Source organism: Mastigoproctus giganteus, chromosome 11 (assembly GCF_048544385.1).
Source record: "Mastigoproctus giganteus isolate SK-2022 chromosome 11, ASM4854438v1, whole genome shotgun sequence".
NCBI lineage: Eukaryota > Metazoa > Arthropoda > Arachnida > Uropygi > Thelyphonidae > Mastigoproctus > Mastigoproctus giganteus.
This window is the reverse complement of record NC_143585.1, coordinates 301,435-315,970: the sequence shown is the minus strand read 5'-3', so window position 1 is coordinate 315,970 and position 14,536 is coordinate 301,435. Positions and strand designations below refer to the sequence as shown.

The window sequence follows — 14,536 nt, the reverse complement described above, 5'->3', positions numbered from 1 at the left end:
TGGGCATTCTCTTCCTTAAAAAATTCCTCCTCCTCCTCCTGTGAATTTAGATGTAAAATGCCTATTCAGTTTGTCCGCAACCCCAGCAGGTCATCAATGTTGATGGTAATCCATAGACATCAAGTGGCCCAATGTGATTCAACCCCGTCTACTGTTAATATAAGCATAGAAGTGTCTTTGCTATTTTTCTTTGAATTCTTTTCCAGAGACTTCTCATTTGCCTTAGCTTGCCTAACCTCCTTTGTGACTTGATTACAGATTAAATTTTTATTTACTTACCCTAGTCTTCTGCAATGCCTGTTAATTTATATGCATCCCATGCAATTTTCCTCTCTGCCTTTTGTCTCAGTTGTTCATCTCACAGCTATTTAGGTCTAAGCCTTGAACAGTATTTCTTTGTTGATATGAAAAGCCTATCTGCATTATCAGTTGGTCCCACTGCACAGAATTTAAAAACTGTCTGAGATCACCATAGTCACCCTTACAAAAGCCTTTTCCTTTGCCCTTTACAGCAGTTGTCTTTAATTAAATTCCACATTAGTACACTGTGATTGCTGCCACCCAATGGACTTTTACCTGCAGATTCTTAATGCATGATGAATTACTTCTGATAACCAGTATTGCTTCCTCTTGTTGTCTTTGTAATGCTGCTGCTGTAGAAAACAGTGATCCATGAAATCCACAGAACTCTTGCTAGTGTGTCAGTGAACAACCCACGAATTTCAGTCAATATCTGTAAAGCTAAAATCCCCCATTATAATTTACTGGCTCAACATAATCCCCCATTATGTCAATGACTCAACATTGCACTGGCTACCAATGTCAACTGGATGCACTGGCTTAGATTTTATATGTTTCTTAACTAACATAATCCCTCTCATCCTATCTTGTTTGTCCTTTCTGTACACATATTCCACATAGCCCTCACATTGAACTAAAAAAAGAAAAAACAAAAAGCAACCCTCTAAATAATGTTAAGTATCTGCATTCCAAAAGCTCTCATATGAGCTGGAGTTGTTCTAATCATTTAGAAATTTATTAGCAAAGATAATCTTGAATAATTTTTGTTAAAAATTTAGAGCTTTTGTAGTAAAATTAAAGTTTAAACTGTCTAATAGCTTTTTTCTTTTTTTTTTTTAGGCCAAGTTAAAGAGTCATATCCATGACCCTAATGCTCCAGAGCTAGTTCACTTCCTCTTTACTCCTCTTGCCCTTATAGTGGATGCTGCTCGAGATTCTAATTATGGTCCCAACTTAGCATCCAGAGTCATGATCCCATTGCTCACATGTGATGCAGTAGAACTGCTTACAAATTGCTGTACATCAAAAGAAACAGATCTGTGGCATAGTCTGGGAGATGCTTGGGTTGTTCCAAGGCTAGTATTTTAGCAATATGAAAAGTTTATTTATATATTATGTGCTAATATGTAAAAATACAAGTATTATGATAATACCTTTCATGTCTGAGGGAAGGCCAGTGGTTAATGCACGTTAGGTAATTTGACAATAAGATTCTGAAAGCAGTGATGTAGTGACATATGGGAGTACAAAAATAATGAGGTATAGCATTAAAATATACAGTGATCACATTTACAAATTGAATTTTGATTCTAATAAACGGCGATTCTAATAAACAAAAATTTATGAATATTATCCAAGGCTATAAAAATAAAGATATAAAGCACAAAATTATACTTTATTATGAAAGTTTATTACCAATTAAATTATATATGAAAATTGGATGAATATTTTCTACAGGTTAGCAAAATAAAAATAAATATATACTTATGTACATAGCTTAATTAATATACATATTAATTAAACATAACACTTTGTAATATGATTATTATTTAAAATACAATAGTCACTTATTTAAGATTGCTTTAAATTATCACTACAAAGTTTATTTATAGATTTTTCAATATTGTATAACAGTCTATATTCACGATCACTTGCACCAGTTTCTTCGAATGCTCTCCTTGGAATGACTATAGCCAGATTTTGCCAGTTTTGTAACTGGAATTCATTCGGGTTCATCCTTAATTTCTCATCATTGGTGAAATTATTAGTAACAGACTAGGCAGTTTCTTCAACTGTTACAGCTGTAGTAACTTGTAGATCACCATCTGTGTCCGCCCAAACATTAAACTCCCGTTAGCCTGTCTTCAGGCTTTTCAACATGATTAGTATTGTGACTTATTTGACCATCACGAATAATTAATCCCCATTTTTTGAAACAGTTGTTAATGCAGTTTTCGTGAACTTCATTCCCGACACTTAAATTCATTCTCTCTGTTCACTGACTTTTTTTTTTTTTCTGGGTAGTAAAAATATGATGAGCATCAATAAATAACAAAGCACAGAGTACACACAGATAGGAACTAACACGACATGCAACTTTTTACAAAGTTTAGATATGGGAATGAAGAACAGATTCTGAAAATTTGATTTTTTATATGATTGAAGATTTCAGTTTAGGGAAACATTTCACCATAACTTAAAAATGCACAGAATTCCGGGTATCGGTAATATCACATATGCAATAAGATTGAGTTTACTATGTGTATAACAGATTGCACAAAACAAAAAAGCCCAATAAACTGAAAACTGCAAATTGTTTTTATTATTTTATGGTTCTGACCTCTAGAAATGTGCTTTAGAAAAATATCACAGAGGTGTTCAAAACTGATTCTTATAACTTTATATGTGATTCTAATAAATGACCAAAAATGTAGTGCATTTTATTGATTTGAATCGGTTCTTTGAAATTTGATTCTGTAAAGCAGGTGATTCTAATAACCAGTGCTTACTGAATTTACAGTCTTAAAATATAGTAAAAGACTACATTCATGTAGTCTTTTATGCTCAAATATATGTAGGTGAGGAAGCATGTTGAGGTGCTAGCTGAAGGACTCCATCAGATTGGAATTTGACAAAGACAAAAGAGTGAGATTAGTTGCCCTGTGTTCAGTATGAGCATGTTTCTCTTATTTGTATTTGTTATTTCATCTTTTAGAGATACCTGAAATCAATAGATCAATATCAATAGAGATATTTGTTATCTCTATTGATCTTTTGGATGTACGACAGTATTTGTCCAAGCAATTGTGATTTGGATTCAGGCTGGAAGGGATACATTTTGAGAAATAAACTGGAATTCTCCAGGATAAATATGCCCAGAAGTCTTTGGGGGAAACACCATTTGTGGAAACATTTTCTAACATCTCTTTCTGTCATGATTCCTGCCATTTATCATCATATAAACAGAAAAGGTGAGCCTCCTTTCAAGTATGCTTGCTAGGAGACTTCTTAGTGTTGTCATGTATAGTGTGTTGGTTCTGTGTATGTGGAAATATATATTTTCGTGTAGCACATTTTAGATGCTAGTTTCTAAAATGGGCTACACGAAACTTCTGCGGCCTATAATGTTATATGGCAGATGGAGCTGTTGATATACACCACATTTCACAGCTGGAGTGCATCTATTGATGCTTTAGTATCCAGCATAATTTAGGAAGTTTAACTTGAAGGATAACTTGTGCTTGAATAATATTCACTACCATCAGGGGTAAATGGTAGGGTTTTGTTTTCATAAAGGTGATCACAATGGTCTCAGATTTTTTTAAATTCTATACAGTGGGACCAACTGAGGATGTTACCATCAGCAAATTCTAAATGGGAAACATTCAAGGAATTAATCTTAGAAGCTACTAGGCTTTTCATACCAACTAAGAAATACTGTTCATGGTTTAGGCCAGTGGTTTTCAACCGGGGGGTGCCACAACAACATTCCATGGGTGCCACATAATTTGGGTTTAAGTTGTTACTTAAACTTATTATTTTTTAATTTATATATTTATTTCATTATAAAAAAGGTGTACAATATCTTTTTAATTTTGTGGTGATCTCTAGTTGATGTTTACTTAGTACCTCTATATAAAGAATATAATTATAAACTGTATATATATAATTTGTATTATGAAATGTACTTTTTATAATTATATTTTTATAATAAATATAAAAAATATATATTTTTTAATATTTTATATATATATATATATATATATATATATATATATAGATACACATATATACACAGGGTGATTCACTATCAGTGCAACAAACTTGCAGGAGGTGTAGGGGGCACAAAGACTAAATCGGAATCACATAGCATTGCAGGGTCCGAAATGCCCTCGTCATGCAGTAGAGGACGTTGAACGGGAGGTCGCCTAAACAGCGATCCCGCTGGAAGTCATCATTTGCAAACCGGTTCCCGAGGCAATAGGATGGACGAGTATTCAAACATTGAACTGGCCGACATGCACCTCATGTATGGAGCTGCGGACTGTAACGGCCGCGCCGCTCTGCGCTTGTACCAGGAGCATTTCCCGCACAGGTGTGCTCCCCATCATACGATTTTCGCACGTGTGCACAGAAGGTTATGTGAGACTGGTTGTTTCACGAGAGGTACCATGAATCGAGAGCGAACAACAAGGATGCCAGACAATGAGGAGAATGTCCTACGTAGGTGGAGATGACTTTCATCAACCGGTGAAATACCACCACTTTGCTTATTGGAGGCTTGAAGTGGTGAAACCCATGTTTAGTCTCTAGAGCAAAGTTTCCGGCATCCCCCTCCCCCCATACTTCTCCTTCAACCCATGCATGGTACTAAGTACTATAGGTTTCAATACCTTTCATGTTTGAGGTTTTCATAAAAAAAAAAGGAGTACGAGTACGAGTACTCGAGCAATAGGCCAACGATTGGGTATTTCCCAATCGTTGGAGGATGCTGTCAACAAACCAAATGAGTTCATACCATCTGCAACGCGTCCAATCATTGGGAGCCTGCAGATTATCCACTCCGGAGGACTTTTGCTACTTGGTTTCTTCAACAGAAACGGTTCGCAAATGCTGACTTCCAGCAGGATTGCTGTTCACGAGACCTTCCGTTCAACGTCCTCTACCGCATGACGAAGGCATTTCCATACCCTGCAATGCTATGTGATTCATCTTTGTGTCCCCTACACCTCCTGCAAGTTTGTCACACTGGTATTGAATCACCCTGTATATATATATATATATATATATATATATATATATATATATATATATATACAGAGAGAGAGAATCAGATCTAACAGGCAGAAAATAAAATAAATTACTTAGGGGTGCCGTTATTAAAAAAAGGTTGAAAACAACTGGTTTAGGCCTAAATGGGTGGCAGATAAACCAAACAGATAAATGAGACTCGTGGCAGAGAACAAAAACGTATGAGACACGTAAAAATTATCAGGAGACAGATACATCGTCTGTAATCAAGTCACAAAGTTAAGAAAGTGAAGGTAAATTACGAGAAATCTTTGGCAAAGAATGCAAAGAAAAACAGTAAAGACTTATTTACTTATGTAAGTTCTAGAAAGAAGGGGTTGAATCAGATCAGTCCACTTGAAATTGATGTTTCTATTATTGATGAAACTACTGAGGAAGCTGACAAACTGAATGAGTATTTTGCATCTACATTCATATATGAGGAATTATCGAGAGAGGGGAATGCCAGAAGTTTATCAAACTCTGGCAGGGAGCAAAATGATTTTGTAATAACTGAGAGCAAAATGGAGGAGAAATTGCTAAAGTTAAACATAAGGAAGCCACCTGGGTAGATGGGATCTATCCAGATATATTAAAGGAGGTAGCGAAGGAAGTAAGCAGGCCCTTAGCTATGATTATGAGGGCATCCTTGGACTCTAGGGTGATCCCCATGGACTGGAGATGTGCAAATATGTCTCCAATTCACAAAGGGTCACGCGACTAATTACAGACCTGTTAGTTTAACATTGTTCCGGTGAAAATAATTCAGTCACTGGTTAAAGAAGCAAGGCAGGATCGTCTAGACAAGACTGCAGTTGTAGTTCACACAGCATGGATTTATTAAGTGGAAGTCTTGTCTGACAAATATGATTGGATACTATGACGTGGTTACAAAGGAATTGGTTGGAAAAAATAATTTTAATGTCATACACTTAGATTTTAGGAAAGCTTTTGATATTGTTGCACATGGAAGACTACAGTACAAATTGGAGCAGAATGGTGTTAACGGCAAGTAGGCTACAATGGATAAAAGGATGGTTGAGTGGAAGAAGACAGTGGTAATTAATGGACACTGCTTTTCGTTGACTAATGTTATTAGTGGAGCCTCCCTCAGGGTTTGGTGTTGGGCCCAGTCCAGTGTTGTTTTCTGTATTTATCAACGATATTGATGAAGGTATATCAGGATTAATGTCCAAGTTTGCAGACTATACTAATGTTGGCAGGGTTGTTCTTGACATTAATTATAGTACACTACTGCAACAGGATCTAGAAAAGTTGTGTAGATAGGATGAGAGGTGGCAACTGAAGTTTAACATTAAGAAATTTTAAGTATTGCCTATGAGGGACCAATAAGGACCAAATATTGCATATTTGGTCCTCGAGGTTGTCACAGACATTCTTTCAGTTATGCTAGATAAGCTGAACTTGCGGAGTCTAAAACGCTGATGGAACTGATATTCCGATGACATTCAAGTCAAGTGGACCCAATTTCGGCAAATTCTGGACGGACTGTGACAGCCAAGTCCTCTGCTTGCACCTTCACAATGGTGGGACTGTTCGTAAACCTGTGTATAACCTCCATGCACAAGCACACTGTGGGTGACCACCAGGTGTGAACCAATGTAAGCGGGGGACGAGGTGTAGTGCCAACACCACTTCTAGGAATGCTGCCCCTCTATGTTACAAGGCAATACTAGATGGTAGATGATTCTTGTCAACCGGTGCAATACTACCACTTTGCTTTGCTTATTGGAGGCTTGAAGTGGTGGAACCCATGTTTATTCTCCAGATCTAAGTTCTGTTCAACCCTTCCCCATCTCTTCCATCATGCAGTAGGACTGATTACTTTTGTGGTTATGATGAACATCATGGCGAGATCCAATCTTCTTTACATTTCGAGGGTACAGCTCTAAAACGGTGTTCATAGGCCGGCCGCCTAGTTAGTACATCGGACCAAACCTATTGGTAACTCTTTACGAGGCTTCTGGATCAGCTAGTGTATAATCTTGCTACCGCTACTCTGCCAGATAGTGACTGGAGGGAGTCCGAGTAGTGTGTATGCAGGAGATTTTGTTGAGGCCATGTTATGTAAAGATTCTGGAAATATTCTTACCATGTGTATGCTGTATCCAAAAATTTCATTATTTCATAAAGCATGTTCCCCCCACCTCACTTTTTCTTACTATTGAACACACCACGAATTATCAAACTAATAGAGTAAGCTTATCTGTGAAAAGATCTAAACCTCCCAAACACTTCCTAGTCTATTTCAAAAATATATGTGGTCTCAATTCTAATCTCAACGATGTCCATTTCCACTTGCAGTCTGCCGAACCCCATTTACTTTTTCTGACAGAATCTCAGTTATCAGTTGATTCAACTACTGCTCATCTCAGTTGCCCAAATTATTCGCTGTCATACCTTTATTCTCAAAGGTGGTACTTGTGCATATGTCTGTTCCGACATTCCCTGTCAGAGACTTGGTAATTTGGAATCTCTTTTCGATCTTCTCTGGCTTAAAATCTCTCTACCTCATTGTTGTTAAATTCATCTATTCTCCCAACTCCACTAATCACCTGGAGCTCTTTGACTTCCTCTCTTGCAACTTTACTTTCTCTAGTCCAACTTTCCTAACAGTGAGGTAATTTTCCTTGGTGATTTTAATGTTCAGAACTCCAGCTGTCTTCCATATTCTAGTCACATCGACCCAGCTGGTCAAGATGCTGAGGCTTCTGAAAAGGCCTTCCACAGATTGTTCATTTACCTACAAGAATACTGTTCAATTCTAACCTTACAGCGAACATGCTTTAACTTTTTCTCACAAACAACCCTTCTAAGTATACACGGTCGAAGTGAGTGGTTCTTTAGGCAACTTAGATCATAACTTGCTGATTGTCTCTTCTCCAATGGAGCCTTTATATCATGGCCATTCCAAACCTCATTGTTTAGCATTACAAGAATGGAAAATTTTTTTTTTAGGAGCATTACCAACTAAGGCTATATTGCTCTGGGGATATGCGCTGGTCATTCCCTGACCTTTCCGCATCCTCCGTGTTTGGCGGTCAATGGCTTGAATCCCGGTCTAATCAAGAAAGGTGTGTTACGCACTGCTGCTCCTGTCCAACTGGCTAAGGAGGCATCGTGAAAACTGGAATGACCTGTGAGATTTATTTTCCTTGGTCACATCGCAAAGAAAAACAGCAAAGAGTTCTTTACTTATGTAAACTCTAGAAGGTAGAGGATAAATCAGATTGTTCCACTTGATATCGATGGTTCAACTGTTGATGATCCTGCTCAGGTAGCTAACAAACTAAATGAATATTTTGCATCGACATTCACACATGTGGAGTTATTCAGAAAGGGGAATGCCAGAGGTGTATTCAACTCTGGCAGTAAGCTAGATAATCTTGTAAGAACTGAGAGTAAAGTGGAGGAGAAATTGCTGAAGATAAACACAAGAAAGGCACCTGGGGTGGATGGGATTCATCCAGTTATATTAAAGGAGGCGGCAAAGGAAGTAAGCACACCCTTAGCCATAATTATGAGAGCTTCCTTGGAACCAGGGGAGGTACCCTTGGACTGCAGATGTGGAAATGTGACCCCAATTCACAAAGGAGGATCAAAGGCTGACACAAGTAATTATAGACCTGTCAGTTTAACTTCTGTTCCAGGAAAATTAATGGAAGCACTGGTTAAAGAAGCACTGCAGAATCATCTAGACAAGACTTCAGTTATAGCTCGGACACATCATGGTTTTGTTAACGGAAAGTCTTGCATGACCAATTTGATTGGATACTATGATGCAGTCACAAAAGAACTGGATGCGGGGAATAACTTTGACATTATATACTTGGATCTTAGAAAGGCTTTTGATACTGTTGCGCATGGAAGACTGCTGCACAAATTGCTGCTATGGATAAAGGGGTGGTTGAGTGGGAGAAGACAGAGTGGTAATCAATGGACACTGCTCATCGTGGACTAATGTTATTAGTGGAGTCCCTCAGGGTTCAGTGTTGGGTCCATTATTGTTTTCTGTATTTATAAATTTTAGTAAATAAATTTGATGAATTTGAGGTATTGCTCAAAACATCGAAGGCAGATATTATTGGGATATCAGAGACTTGGTGTCACACAGATATAAGGGATGCAGAACTGCAATTTGGGGAGTACAACGTCTACAGAAAGGATAGACAGGATAGGAAGGGAGGAGGGGTTATGCTATTAGTGAAGAAACACATAAAAACCAAGGAAGTGAAGCCAGTTGACATCGCTGGACATTGCAGTGTGGAGTCAGTTTGGTGTGACATAAACATTGGGAGATCAAAATTGAGAGTAGGAGTGTGCTATAGGCCTAATGACTCTGATGAGTATAATAAGGAACTGTACAGGGAAATAGAGTGGGCCAGTAAATCAGTGTCTTATAATGGGAGATTTTAATTTCCCAGATATTGACTGGAATTTGGGGGCTGGTTACTCACACACTAGCAGGGCTTTTGTGGATTTATTGGATGATTGTTTTCTACATCAGCATGTTCGGGAGGCAACTAGAGGGAGTAATACTCTTGATTTGATTATCAGCAGTGATTCTTCATGCATTAAGAATCTGCAGATAAATGAACCACTAGGTGACAGTGATCACAGTGTGCTGAAGTGGGATTTACTCAAAGAGGTAACTACCATCAGGGGTAAAGGGAAGGGTTATTGCTTCCGTAAAGGCGACAACGATGGACTGAGACAGTATATAAATTCTATACAGTGCGACCAACTGATGATGTTACCAACAGCAAATTCCAAATGGGAAGCATTCAAAGAACTTATCTTGGAAGCTACTAGGCTTTACATACCAACTAAGAAATATTGTTCAATGTTTAGGCCTAAATGGATGTCAGATGAACTAATGAGGCATATGGCAGAGAAGAAAAATGCATGGGATACATACAAATTAACACATGACACAGAAGCCTATGATAGATACAAGTTGATATGCAACCAAGTTACAAAGGAGGTTAGGCAGGCGAAGGCAGATTACGAGAAATCTCTCGCAAGGGATGCAAAGAAAAACAGCAAAGAGTTCTTTACTTATGTAAACTCTAGAAGGAAGGGGATGAATCAGATTGGTCCACTTGATATTGATGGGTCAAGTGTTGATGATCCTGCTCAGGTAGCTAACAAACTAAATGAATATTTTGCATCGACATTCACACATGAGGAGTTATTCAGCGAGGGGAATGCCAGAGGTGTATTCAACTCTAGCAGTAAGCTACAGAATCTTGAAATAACTGGGAGTAAAGTGGAGGAGAAACTGTTGAAGATAAACACAAGAAAGGCACCCGGGGTGGATGGGATCTATCCAGTTATATTAAAGGAGGCAGCAAAGGAAGTAAGCAAACCCTTAGCCATAATTATGAGAGCTTCCTTGGACTCAGGGGAGGTACCCATAGACTGGAAATGTGCAAATGTGACCCCAATTCACAAAGGAGGATTAAAGGCTGACACAAGTAATTATAGACCTGTGAGCTTAACTTCTGTTCCAGGAAAATTAATGGAGGCACTGGTTAAAGAAGCACTGCAGGATCATTTAGACAAGACTTCAGTTATAGCTCAGACACAGCATGGTTTTGTTAAGGGGAGGTCTTGCCTGACCAACTTGATTGGATACTATGATGCAGTCACAAAAGAACTGGATGCAGGGAATAACTTTGATATTATATACTTGGATCTTAGAAAGGCTTTTGATACTGTTGCACATGGAAGACTGCTACACAAATTGGAGCAGTGTGACATTGGAGGCAAATTGCTGCTATGGATAAAGGGGTGGTTGAGGGGGAGAAGACAGAGTGGTAATCAATGGACACTGCTCGTCGTGGACTGATGTTATTAGTGGAGTCCCTCAGGGCTCAGTGTTGGGTCCATTATTGTTTTCTGTATTTATAAATGATATTGATGATGGTATATCGGGCTTAATGTCCAAGTTTGCAGACGATACAAAGGTTGGCAGGGTTGTCAAGGACACTACTGACACTATGCTGCTGCAACAGGATCTGGAAAGGTTGAGCAGATGGGCTGAGAGGTGGCAAATGAAGTTTAACATTGACAAATGTAAAGTACTACACATGGGAAACAGCAACCCCAGAGCAACGTATCAACTCTGTGGTACTACACTGACAGTGGTAGAGAATGAAAGGGACTTGGGGGTGGTTGTGCAGGCAGATATGAAGTTCTCTGAGCAGTGCAGACGGGCTGCAAGAGTAGCTCATGGAGTATTGTCAATGATATACAGCAATTTTTCCAGCAGGGATAAGGAGGTGATTATTCCATTGTATAAGGCGATGGTCAGGCCGCACCTAGAGTACTGTATACAGGTCTGGAGGCCTCATTTCAAGAAGGATGTAGAGCTGCTGGAACGAGTACAGAGAAGGGCAACAAGATTAGTGAATGGAACAAAGGGGTGCTCTTACGAAGAAAGGCTTAAGTTTTGCAAATTACAGTGTCTGGAGACTAGGCACCAGCGAGGTGATCTGATAGAGGTGTATAAAGCCTTGAATGGTTTAAGCATGCTCAATGCTGATGGGATTCTTCCTCTAGCTCAGAAAAATCACCTGAGAGGGCATAAATTCAAATTGAGGAAAGACAGATGTAGGATAGACGTGCGGAAATTTGCCTTTAGCCAGCGGGTGGTTGGTTGGTGGAACAGACTTCCATCCCTTGTGGTGGAGGTTGATAGCCTAAATAAGTTTAAGGCTCAGCTGGACAGGTATTTTGAACGAACAGAGGGGTGAAGTGGAAGTGGGTTTTTTTTTTTTTTTTTTGGCTGATGCTGCATAAGCTTGCTTTCTTGCATCAAATGCCTCTACTACTAATGCTAAATGATATTGATGATGGTATATCAAGCTTAATGTCCAAGTTTGCAGATGATACAAATGTTGGCAGTGTTGATAAGGACACTACCGACACTATGCTGCTGAATCTGGAAAGGTTGAGCAGATGGGCTGAGAAGTGGCAAATGAAGTTTAACATTGACAAATGAAAAGTACTACATAATGGGTAACAGCAAACCCAGAACAACATATCAACTCTGCAGTAATACACTGACAGTGGTAGAAAATGAAAAGGACCTGGGGGTTATTGTGCAGGCAGATATGAAGTTCTCTGAGCAGTGCAGACGGGCTGCATGGTGTCTTGTCAATGATATACAGGAATTTTTCTAGCAGGGATAAGGAGGTGCATTATTCCCTTGTATAAGGCAATGGTCATGCCACACCTTTAGTAGTGTATACAGGTCTGGAGGCCTCATTTCAAAAAGGATGTAGAGCTGCTGGAACGAGTACAGAAAAGGGCAACAAGATTGGTGAATGGAAGAAAGGGTTGCTCTTACGAAGAAAGGCTTAAGTTTTGCAAATTACAGTGTCTGGAGACTGGGCACCAGTGAGGTGATCTGATAGAGGTGTATAAAGCCTTAAATGGTCTGAGCATGCTCAGTGTCGATGGGATTCTTCCTCTTGCTCAGAATAATCACCTGAGAGGGCATAAATTCAGATTGAGGAACGACAGATGTAGGATAGATGTGCGGAAATTTTCCTTTAGCCCACGGATAGTTGGTTGGTGGAACAGACTTCCATCCCTTGATGTGGAAGTTGATTGCTTAAATAAATTTAAGGCTGAAGTGGACAGGTATTTCGAAAGAACGGAGGGGTGAAATGGAAGTGTTTTTTTTTTTTTTGGCTGATGCTGCATAAGCTTGCTTTCTTGCATCATATGCCTCTACTAATGCTAATTACTGTGTTAAAACTACTGATATCAATATTTACTCAGATCGTGTCAGTGGAATTATTCTTGTAGGATTGGAATCCTTTATTCCACACATCACTTTAAATCTTGTCCTTTTTCTGAACCTTGGTTTTCCAATAAATGTGCTAAGGCTGTTCAAGAGAAGAACATTCATATCGTAATTGGCTTGTTTCCAATTCTTCCATTTTATTTTCTGCCTATACCAAAGCTCGCCAATTGTAAAGCAGTTATTAATCAGTCCCAAACTAGATTTTGAACAAGCTAAGAGGAAAAAACTTGCTTCTTGCCCTAATGGTAGCTGAGCAATCTGATCTCTTATCAAAGCTATTGGCCATAACTTTTGCCCCTCTCTGCCTCTTACCTCTATCAAAACCAGATGGTTTCTGTTGTCACTTCAACCAAGAAGAAAGCCAACCTACTAGCATCCCATTTTTCTTCCAACTCATGTGTTAGTGATCTTGGTAAAACACCTCACACCATTCCCAACATGCTCCATTCAGTGCCTCCTGTGGTCTTCCATCAAAAGGATGTCACAAGGATTTTGACGAATTTTGATGCTAAGAAAGCTCCAGGTTCTGATATTATTTCTCTACTTGTTCTCAAAACTTGTGTTCCTGAACTTACTCCTGTTCTTTGCCGCCTTTTTTTACTTTCTTATTCCAAAGGTGTTTTTACTTCTGCTTGGAAATTTGCTCATATCCAGCCAGTTCCTAAAAAGGGTGTCAAATCCCTCAAATTCAGTTATTGTCCCATTGCAATTACTTCTACTCTTTCTAAAGTAATGGAGAAATCAATTAACTGCCAACTCTTAAACTACTTAGAAACCTTCGATCTGATCATCACCAGTTTGGATTCCATCAGTGTTGATCCACTGGTAATATTTCGGCTTATGTTACCCATTTATAGACAAATCAATGGAAACATTCGGTGAAACACATGCTCTTGATAAATCAAAGGCCTTCAATCGTGTTTGGCATAATGGTATTCTAAACAAGCTTCTATCTTATGGTTTGTCCACTGTAGGTGGTAGATGATTTTCATCAACCGGTGAAATTCCACCAGTAGAGGCTTGAAGTGGTGAAACCCATGTTTAGTCTCTAGAGCAAAGTTTCCGGCATCCCCCCCCCCATATTTCTCCTTCAACCCATGCACGGTACTAAGTACTATAGGTTTTGGTACTTTTCGTTTTCGGGGTTTTCGTAAAAACAAAAAAAAAAAAAAATGTTTTTGTAATTGGTTATCCAGTTTTCTCTCTGATCGCTCACTGAAGGTGATGGTAGATGGCTCTCTGTCTTCTAACTTCTCCACTAATGCTGGTGTCCTCCAAGGTTCAGTTCTTTCCCCCACTCTTTTCCTCTTGTATAATAATGACCTTCTTCCATTGACTGGAAATCCTGTCCATAGTTTTGCCAATGATTTTGAGAAAACTTGCCCTGCTCAATCAGCTTCAACTTCTCGAATATCCGCTATCAATTCCTGAAATGTTGATCTCCAGGTAATTCTCCAGTGGGGCAAAGACAACTTAGTTAATTTCAATCCTTCTAAAACTCAGTCTTGTCTTATATATCACAAAAAGGATTCTTCATCTCCTATGCTTATCTTTGGTAATACTCCGATTTCTAGGCAAGTTGATATACCTCTTTTGGGGATTAATCTG

The 14,536-nt window shown here is 38.8% G+C and overlaps 1 protein-coding gene across 4 annotated transcripts in view; it reads left to right on the top strand.

Moving 5' to 3' along the window:
- The window catches only part of LOC150077632 (epidermal growth factor receptor kinase substrate 8-like), a 432,910-nt gene that overhangs the window by 342,623 nt on the left and 75,751 nt on the right, over positions 1 to 14,536 (top strand). For all 4 annotated transcript variants that reach the window (XM_090384186.1, XM_090384185.1, XM_090384188.1 and 1 more), the window contains one exon: positions 1,141 to 1,376. In XM_090384186.1, coding sequence (XP_090240312.1) covers positions 1,141 to 1,376 — 236 coding nt within the window. The remainder of the gene's footprint in view (positions 1 to 1,140; positions 1,377 to 14,536) is intronic.